Here is a 9,699-nt window from a genome sequence, read left to right as displayed (position 1 = left end):
GCCGCAGCGCCGCCTCGCGGACGGGCGGGGGAACGGCGCCGGGCCGGGCGGGGGGCCCGGTAGAGCGGCGGAGGGGGGGGGCGGTTAACGGGGGACAACGGGGGGTTTAACGGGGGTTAACGGAGGTTAACGGGGCTTTAACGGGGGTTAATTGGAGGTTCACGGGGATTAACGGGGGAGCTATGGGGGGACAACACGGATTCACGCGGGATTAATGGGTTCCGGCCGCCGCCGAGCCCCGGTTCCTGGGGCTCCCCGAAGCACCCCCGGTGCCCCACCTCCCGCGACGCCCGGGGCGGGCTTCGCGTGCCCCCGCCTCCCGTGACGTCACTTCCAGCGGGCGGTGCCGGGCCCGGTGCCGCCGGTGCGGGCCGGGGGTGGAGGAGGCGGAGGGAGGTCCCGGTCCCGGTTGTGGTCACCGTCCCGGTTCCGATCCCAGTCCCGGCGCGCCATGGTGGTGCTGCGGGGCGGCGCGGGCCCCGAGGAGCCGTTCCCGTGAGTGCGGGCCCGGGGCCGGGCGGGCCGTGGGGCGGTCGGTGCGGGCTGGAGCCCCCCGGGCTGTCGGTGCGGGCGGGGAGCGGCGGCGGCGGCGGCGCCTCCCGGGACAGCCCGTCCCCAGCTCCCCGGGCCCGCGGGCGGTGTCAGAGCGGAGCCCGGCACCGGCATAATGAGCCTTATAATTAGCGTTTATCCCCTGGAGGTCACGGTGCTCCTCCCGGTCACCGGGGGTGGGCTGGAGCCCCCCGCTCCTGCACCGGTGTACCGAGGCCTCGGGACGGAGCTGCGGAACGACTTTGTTCTGCTGCCAAGGGGTCAGTGACAGGAATAGCTCCGAAATCCCCCGGCAGGGAACGCGTTCCTTGGGAATGGGACAGGAGGAGAGAGCAGGAGTCTGTCTGTCTGTCTGTCTGTCTGTCTGCCAGGCCCGGTGTCCCCGGGGTCACGGTTTGAATGATCCCTCCTGGGGTCCCATCTGAGCCTGGCACCGATGCTGGCCCGACACGGGTCACTGTCCCGAGGTCGCTGTCCCCTGTGACCCTCCCTCCAGGCTGGCACTGGGCGGAGGTGGCAGTGCCAGGGCAGACGTGGCACTGCCCGGTGCCAGGGCAGCCTCAAACAGCCCTGAAGGCTTCAGGAGCAGAGCTAAGTGTGGCTCAGCCTGTTCCCTTCCCAGCCACGGTCCGGGGGTGCTCCCTCTGGGTTTTGACATCTCTTTTGGGGCTGTGTCGGCTCCAGGGAGTGCCCGGCTCGCAGCTGTGTACTCAAACCCTCGAGCTGGGGCCGGTGTAAGCTGACTCCCTCTGTTTATTCAGGTTTTTGTAACCGTCTTTGTATCACAACTTGATCCGCCAGCCCTGGTTGCTGGCTGTGGCAGGTTGGGTTACTGCTCCCCACCCGTCCTCTGGGCATTGCCTTGATACCTGAGTCTCTTTTATTCTTTCCAAGCCCACCTTCGCCACGGTTTTCTCTCCAGTGGTTGTTTATTTTTTACCCCCCACCAGCAGCTAAGATTGTATCACTGCCCCCGTGCAGGAAAAGGGGAAAAAAATCAAGGTTTTGGCGAGGGTGACGAGCTGGCTGTTAGCCCAGGCTGCAATCGGACAGCACAACCTGCTCTGCCCTGTGCCCAGATCAGCTCTGCCAGCACCTGATTGCAGGACTGGGGCTCCCATAAATGCTGGAAAGGAGGGGACACGGTGGGGACAGGGCCCTGTGGATGGAGCAAGGCTGTGACGGTGTTCACAGGGGTTCTTGGGTGAGGGAAGAGATGAGGATCTGACTCCATGTTTCAGAAGGCTTGATTTATTATTTTATGATATATATTACATTAAAACTATGCTAAAAGAATAGAAGAAAATGTTTCATCAGAAAGCTAGCTAAGAATAGAATAGAAAGGAATGATAACAAAGGTTTGTGGCTCGGACAGAGAGCTGAGCTAGCTGGGCTGTGGTTTGCCATTAATTACAAACAACTCTATGAGACCAATCACAGATCTACCTGTTGCATTCCACAGCAGCACATAATCTTGTTTACATTTTGTTCCTGAGGCCTCTCAGCTTCTCAGGAGGAAAAAAGTCCTAAGGAAAGGATTTTCATGAAAAGATGTCTGCGACACAAGGCTGTGGCAGTGGAAGCAGTGGTCACTCTGGGCAGCTCCTGGTCCTGGATGGACACTCCTAGGGGTTCTTTCAGGGGTGTTGATTTTCTCCCCCACCTTGTGCTGTGCTAAAGGAAACCCACACGACCCTGAGGGGAAGTGAAGGCAGTGAAACTTCCTGTCTTTGGTGTTTGGTAAACTTTGAAACCCGAGCAGTTGCGTTCAGCACAGCGCTCGTGTCGTCACTTCATTTTCCCATAAAACACCTCAGTTTTGTGGTCATTCCTCAGCTATGCCTGTGACCAAGCAACACCCTGACTGTGTGGTGAGCAGAGCACCTTTGGTTGCCCCCAGGAGCTGGCAGTGCCAGGCTGGGGTGCTGTTCCTGCAGGTGGCAGGGTCGGTGCCAACCCGCTCACGACCACGGTGAGCGTGAGGGGATGGATCCATTGCTTTGCTTCCTGGTGAGCAGGGACAGATCCATCGCTTTGCTTCCTGTGTGGCACACTTAATTGCCCAGGTTAATCACCCAGGTTAATTACCTGGCCCTCCCAGTGCTGACACACAGCTGCTTAGAGCTTGGAGGTCACGGTGACCCGAGGGAGAAGGAGGATGTGTTGCTGTAACAATGGTGCTGATGCTCTGGTGCCCCATCCCGCTGCTGTGGCTGCCCCAGCGCCCTCAGCTGGGCTCACCCTTGCTGCTGTGCTCCCCAGGAGGATCGAGGACTGCCTGCCCCTGCTGCAGGACTCCCCCTCCAAGCGTTTCTCTCCGTCCAAGAGGAAGCAGTACTACATCAACAAAGCCATCCGCAACTCCGACCTCATCCCCAGGGCCAAGGGCCGCAAGAGCCTCCAGAGGCTGGAGAACAGTAAGCACCAGCAGGGTTTCTCCCCCAGGGCAACCCCTGAGCTGTTCTGGGGGCAAGGAGCCTCTCTGGAGGTGCTTTTCCCCCCCTCTGAGGCTTTGCTCTTGGCCCCAGCTCGTTACCTGATGACGCTTCTGGAGCAGGATGACTGCGGGAGCGACGAGGGAGAGCTCAGCCACTCTGCCACCCCCAGCATCTTCACTGAGGCCTGCAACAATGAGACCTATGTGGAGGTGGGTGCAGCCACCCCGCTGCCTTGGGGACACTGGATTGGTGTGTCATGCTTGTAGTTCACTCCTCCATCCATCCCTGTGCCCTGAGCTGCTGCACGGCAGATTCTGCCTGGTTTGGTGTCAGGATGGGATCTGTGTGTGCTGGGGGATGATGGGCTCCTGGCATCCATGGAATGGGGGAATTTCCAGGCAGATGCTCTCATGGAGAGTTGTGGCTGCAGGGCAGTGAGTGCCTGGTGAGCTGCAGCACTTCCTCCTGCACCAAGCCCCTTGCCAAACCCCCATTGCCTCACACTGGGTGTTTTGAAACGTGGCCTCTCCCTGGTGTGACAGGGCCACACTCAGGGCCATCCCTGGGGATCAGAGGGTGAGGAGGGGGCTCATGGGGTGTGGGAAGGGGCCCTGGGTGGCCGTGCACCCCCCAGACCTCTGTAGTGGGGCTTGGTGGCTTCTCTTGTCAGATCTGGAACGACTTCATGAACCGCTCAGGAGAGGAGCAGGAGAGGGTCCTGCTCTACCTGGAGGAGGAGGCCAGGAAGAAGCACAGGAGGAAGCTGCCTGTCAAGAATGAGGACAAGTGGAAAGGTGCTGGGAGGGGAACCAGGGTGGGGACAGCCTCTCCCTTTCCTTCCTTGTGTACATTCTGGGAGGGCTGCACCCACTCCCTGTCTGTGGTGGGGCCAGGGGATCCCTGAGCTCACCCTATGGGTGTGGCAATGGGGGGGTTATGCCTGCAGACCCCCAGCATGGACCTGGGAGAGTTTTTGAGAGCCAGAAGTGGCTGGGATGATGGGCACAGCCACCCCCAAACCCCCTGTGCTGGGGAGGGCATTGCTGTTGTAGGGGTGACTGTAAAGAGAGCAGCTAGGGGGACACTGGCTGCTCCCAAAAAGCGACACTGCAGGCTCTGGAGTTGTGTTAGCTGTGCCTAAATCCCTTTTCCTTCCAGCAGAGCTCCCTGCCTACACCCCCCAGGAGTGCTTCCAGCGCATCAGCCGCCGCCTGCGTGCCACCCTGAAGAGGGGCAGGATCCCCATGGTGAGCTGGGGACAGCCTGGCACAATGGGGGTCTCTGGGATGTTGGAATTATTACCAATAAAATATAGATATATAGATAAAATATATATAAATATTACATATAAATATTATATAATGTAGAAATAAAATATATATTATATATAACATTTTATATATAATATATAATATATAATATATAATATATAATATATAATATATAATATATAATATATAATATATAATATATAATATATAATGTATTATATATAATGTATTATATATAAATATTTATTATATATAAAAATATATATATAGAGAGATATATTTAAATATATATATATATAATGTAGTATATAGCATATAGTATATATTATATAGTATAGTTGGACAGGACGTGCCTGAGCTTGTCTGGCCCTTGCTGCCTGACCAAATAGTGGCACTGTGGTGTTTTCACCCCACAGACACTTTTGGCTGGCTGGGTGTGTGGTGATTTCACCCCATTTTTGGCTGTGGGATGTGTGGTGTTTCACCTCAGAGACACTTGGATGTGTGGTGATTCCACCCCAAAAACATCTTTGGCTAGCTGCATGTGTGGTGTTTCACCCACAGAGACTTTTGGCTGGCTGGATCACCCCAGAAACAATTTTGGCTGTGGCATGTTTGGTGTTTCACCCCACAGACACTTTTGGCTGGCTGCGTGTGTGGTGTTTCACCCCATTTTTGGCTGTGGGATGTGTGGTGTTTCACCTCAGAGACACTTGGATGTGTGGTGACTCCACCCCAAAAACATCTTTGGCTAGCTGCATGTGTGGTTTCACCCACAGAGACTTTTGGCTGTGGCATGTGTGGTGTTTCACCCCACAGACACTTTGGGTTGGCTGGGTGTGTGGTGTTTCATCCCACAGACACTTTTGGTTAAATGGATTTGTGGTGTTTCACCCCACAGACACTTTTGGCTGTGGATTTGTGGTGTTTCACCCCACAGACACTTTTGGCTGTGGGATGTGTGGTGTTTCACCCCACAGACACTTTGGGCTGGCTGGGTGCTGCAGCTGGGCCTGTGGGGACAATTCCAGGCCTGCAGGAGCTCTGGTGGTGCTGGGATAGAGCTTCCCCCCATAACAGGGGCTGCTCCTCAGGTTTCCCTCTGTGGAGAAGCTTTAAGGTGATGGTGAAGGAAAGGAGTCGGTTCTGATGGAGGGTTTGGATCCAGAGCTTTATTCTGGCCCACAGGCCTCTGAGTGCAGCACCAGCTCCAACAGAACTCCCTGAGGCCGTGGTTGCTGCTCCTTTAACCCTGGGGAGAGGGACAGGGAGCCACCAAGCAGGGACAGGAGGGGAGGGACAAAGGGACAAAGGACACCTGGATGGCCCAATGCCCCCCCAGGGGTAGAGGGCATCCTTTGAAAGTGCCTATCTGGAATTCCAGGACTGACAGACAGTGCTGGGAAGGGAAAGGAGAGGTGTCTGACACACCTGGGAGGGAATTATCAGGGAGAAACCCAGAATATCTGAGGCAAACCATGACTTGACAACAGTGGGGGCTGCCAGGGGTCCCTGCACAGCCCAGAGCTGTGCCCTGACCTTGTGCCACATTTCAGAGCAGCTCCTGGGAACGTGCTCGCGCTGCAGACACACATCCAGCTCCCAGCACATGGGCTTTTCCTGGCTCAGTTCAGATTTTTCTGGCGCTTACAGGGCTTTTTTTAGTGGTTGTTTCCCAGTTTCTGTGCAGTGACAGCAGGTGACAGGTGAAACTGGGCATGGGGACCGCAGTACAGCCTTTGGGGTCTTCACAGTGACCCACACAAGGTTATTTGGGGCAGCTCTGATGTATTTTGAAAGGGGATTAAAGTGCCCCTGGAAGGAGAGAGATGATGTGACCGTGTTCACAGGGGTCTTAGGATGAGGGAAGAGATGAGGATCTGACTCCATGTTTCAGAAGGCTTGATTTATTATTTTGTTATATGTATTACATTAAAACTATACTAAAAGAATAGAAGAAAAGGTTTAATGAGGAGGCTTAGCTAAGAATAGAATAGAATCAGAAAGAATGATAACAAAGGTTTTGTGGCTCGGCTCTCTGTCTGAGCTAGCTAGGCTGTGATTGGCCATTAATTAGAAACAACCAACATGGGCCAATCACAGATGCACCTGTTGTATTCCACAGCAGCAGATAATCAATGTTCACATTTTGTTTTCCTGAGGCCTCTCAGCTTCTCAGGAGGAAAGAAATCCTAAAGAAAGGATTTTTCATAAAAAGATGTCTGCGACAAGGTGAAATTTGGGGCAACTCTGATGTATTTTGAAAGGGGGTAAAAGGAGGGAGGTGAGAGCAGCCCTGCACTTGCTCTGCCAGCCCTGGGGGTGCTGCCTCCCTGCTCCCTCTGCTCTCTGGGGCTCTGTTTGTTTTTTCCTGGTGCTAATTAAAGCCTCTCAATGCAGCCTGGGCTCCTTTTTGTTTGCCTTCAGTGTGCTGCTCTGTGTCTCTGGGCTCACTGAGCTTTGGCTGTTGGCTGTGAGCACCAGGGATGGTGCCAGCCCTTGGCACACACAGTTGGCAGGAGCTGGATCCTTCCCTGCCCCAGGGGCTGGAGATGGGAGATTCCTCCTCCTCCTCCTGCTGTCTGCCATCCAATTAATTTGCCCAGGAGCTGCTGGCAGTAAATCTTGGGGAATCAGTTGTGCCATCACTGTCCTTTCCTCACTGAATTCCTGTCTCTCCTCACAGGGGACTCTGGAAGGGCTGGAGGAGGAGCTGCTGGCCTTCTTCTCTGTCACCCCTCAATCTGTGTACACAGCACTGATGGATAACAGGTATTTCCCCATCTCTGGGGTTCCCCAGGCTGCAGAGGGGATTTGGGAGCACGGGACACCCACCTGGCCTGTTCTGTGTGTCCCCAGGGTGGAGGGCAGGGCAGGCACACACAGCTCAGGCTCTAACTAACCCTGTCCCCTCTCCCCCAGCTTTGAGAGGCTCCTGCTCCACGCCCTCTGCCAGTACATGGATCTCGTCTCTGCCAGTAAGAGCCCCGTGTCTGCTTGGTTTTAGTTTTGATTTTCACTTTGTTGATGTTGTTTTTCCCCTTTGCCTCCATCACTATCTTTTCCTCCCTTCCTCCTCTGGGCCCCGCCTTGCCCTGGGGCTCAGAGATAACCCCACGTCCCTTCTGCTGCTTCCCCAGCAATGCCCTGAGCTCTCTGGGCAGCCCCAGTGGTCACCAAGCTCAGCCAGACCTGGCACTGAGGGCAAATTTGGGTGGTCCAGAGCTAGAATCTGCTCACGGGGTTCCCTCTCCTGCAGCTGCTTCCTCCTCCCAAGGATCAACCGTGCCATTCTGGGCATCCCCAAAGGTTTTGTTGCCAAGGCAGGGATGGAATAAGGCTCCATCCCTCCAGAGGAGGCTCTGCTGTTTCATTAGGAGCCAATTGTGGCAATCAGCCTGTGCACTAATGATGGGGAGAGTGAGCCCCAGGATGGAGGGCACAGAAAACAGGGGAGCCTGTGCTCACCACAAACCCCAGGATGGAGGGCACAGAAAACAGGGAGCCTGTGCTCACCACAAACCCCAGGATGGAGGGCACAGAAAACAGGGGAGACTGTGCTCACCACAAACCCCAGGATGGAAGGGACAGAAAAGAGGGAGCCTGTGCTCACCACAAACCCCAGGGAGAGGAGGGGAAGGGCTGTTGGAGACCCCTGAGAGGATGAGCAGGCTTGTGCTGACCTCTCCATCCCACCCACAGGCTCGGACATCGAAGGGAAGCGCCAGATGAAAGTGAGCAACAAACACCGCGTGTTCCTGCCGCCGGAGCTGCTGCTCTCAGACTACCTGGGCCAGATGAGCTGATGCTGCCCCCACAGCCCCTCGTGTGTCCTGTGCAGCCTCTCCCGGACCCTCCTCAGCCCTTCCCCTGCTCCCAGGCCGGGGCTTTGTGGCTGTGCTGGCAGCAGGGCACAGGGTGCAGAGCAGGTGCCTCTCGCCCGCCCTGCTGCCAGCACAGCCCTGCTGGAACTGCTCGTGTGTCTATTTATAACCCAGGTGTTTTTAAAAAAGAATCAGGCGGGGCCAGCCTCCCTCGGTGGGGTGATGTGGGTCCAGATTTTTCTGCGGTGAAACAGCAGCTCCCGGGCGGCTGCTGAGCAATCGCTGAGGCGGCGGAAGAGCCTCGGGGCTGCCGCGTTCCCGTTGTTCCCGCAGCCCACCGGGGGCTCGGCCGGGGCGGGGTGTGGGCAGCTCCCGGTGCTTTTTACCCCATGCCCAGCCTGCAGAACGGGGCTGGTTTTAAGTGTAATATAGCTTGTGTTTTTTATCACGTGTGTATGTGTGTGTGTATTTACACATGTGTGTGTGTGTGTGTGTGCTGGAGGGGTGCAGGGGGCTCTGCTTTTCCATGGGGGGGCAGATATGCCAAGGGTTGCTCGTAGGGAAATCTTTGCTGGTTGCTCTTGTCCCACCATGTCACTGACTGCCATTAACCCAGACCCAGGAGGCTCGGCCGGGGCGGGGTGTGGGCAGCTCTGGGTGCTTTTTACCCCATGCCCTGTCTACAGAACGGGGCTGTTTTTAACTGTAATATAGCTTGTGTTTCTTATCACGTGTGTGTATTTACGTGTGTGTGTGTGTGTGTGTGCTGGAGGGGTGCAGCCCCCTTCGGGGCTCTTCTTTTCCATGGGGGGGCAGATGATGCATTTTGGGGGTCCCTCTATGTGCCAAGGGTTGCTCGCAGGGAAATTTTTGCTGGTTGCTCTTGTACCACGATGCCATTAACTGTGGGCACCCCCAGACCCACGAGGCCTGACCAGGGCTGGGTGTGGGCAGCTCCCGGTGCTTTTTACCCCATGCGCAGCCCGCAGAACGGGGCTGTTTTTAAATGTAATATAGCTTGTGTGTTTTATCACGTGTGTGTATTTACATATGTGTGTGTGCTGGAGGGGTGGGCTCTGCTTTTCCGTGGGGCATTTTGGGGGTCCCTCTATGTGCCAAGGGTTGCTCGCAGGGAAATTTTTGCTGGTTGCTCTTGTCCCACGATGTCACCGACTGCCGTTAATCGCGGGCACCCCCAGACCCAGGGGAGCCCCTCGCGCCTCCTTCGCTGGTTCAGCAACAATAAAAACGGTGCTCCCCTGCTCCGGCTCTGTGTCTCCATGGGGATGATGATGAGGAAGATGAGGAGGAGGCTTGGGGAGGGGTTTGGGGGCCGCTGGTTGGGCACGGGATGGAAAATGTGGGTGCGGGGGGGTGCGAAAAATATGGAACGCTTCACGAATTTGCGTGTCATCCTTGCGCAGGGGCCATGCTAATCTTCTCTGTATCGTTCCAATTTTAGTATATGTGCTGCCGAAGCGAGCACGAACTGCTGTTTTCCCGCAGCGGTATTTAAAGGTCTAGAAGTACAACACCGTCACCATACGGTGACTACACTGTGATTCGGTATGAAATGCACAATGAGCTCCCTCAATTATTTCTCAATCTTTCACT

The 9,699-nt window shown here is 55.7% G+C and overlaps 1 protein-coding gene and 1 non-coding gene across 3 annotated transcripts; one reads left to right on the top strand and one right to left on the bottom strand.

The window, feature by feature from the left end:
* The first annotated feature begins 203 nt into the window (after window positions 1-203).
* Window positions 204-8,530, top strand: R3HDM4 (R3H domain containing 4). Of its 2 annotated transcripts, none has more exons than XM_074528635.1 (8): window positions 204-495; window positions 2,815-2,969; window positions 3,081-3,199; window positions 3,661-3,784; window positions 4,149-4,237; window positions 6,948-7,033; window positions 7,184-7,239; window positions 7,964-8,530. In XM_074528635.1, the coding sequence occupies exons 1-8, from the start codon at window positions 452-454 to the stop codon at window positions 8,065-8,067; spliced, it is 777 nt and encodes a 258-aa protein (XP_074384736.1). In that variant the 5' UTR covers window positions 204-451; the 3' UTR covers window positions 8,068-8,530. The 2 variants fall into 2 exon arrangements, with proteins under 2 accessions (XP_074384736.1, XP_074384737.1); XM_074528636.1 differs by having other exon boundaries at window positions 213-495; window positions 4,152-4,237.
* A 934-nt stretch (window positions 8,531-9,464) lies between these two features.
* LOC113460717 (U6 spliceosomal RNA) lies at window positions 9,465-9,571 on the bottom strand. Its single transcript, XR_003382547.1, has one exon. It is a non-coding gene; the product is annotated as a U6 spliceosomal RNA (small nuclear RNA).
* Window positions 9,572-9,699: the final 128 nt, after the last annotated feature.

Source organism: Zonotrichia albicollis, chromosome 29 (genome assembly GCF_047830755.1).
Source record: "Zonotrichia albicollis isolate bZonAlb1 chromosome 29, bZonAlb1.hap1, whole genome shotgun sequence".
In the NCBI taxonomy this organism is placed as follows: domain Eukaryota; kingdom Metazoa; phylum Chordata; class Aves; order Passeriformes; family Passerellidae; genus Zonotrichia; species Zonotrichia albicollis.
This window is presented reverse-complemented; position numbering and strand designations above follow the sequence as displayed.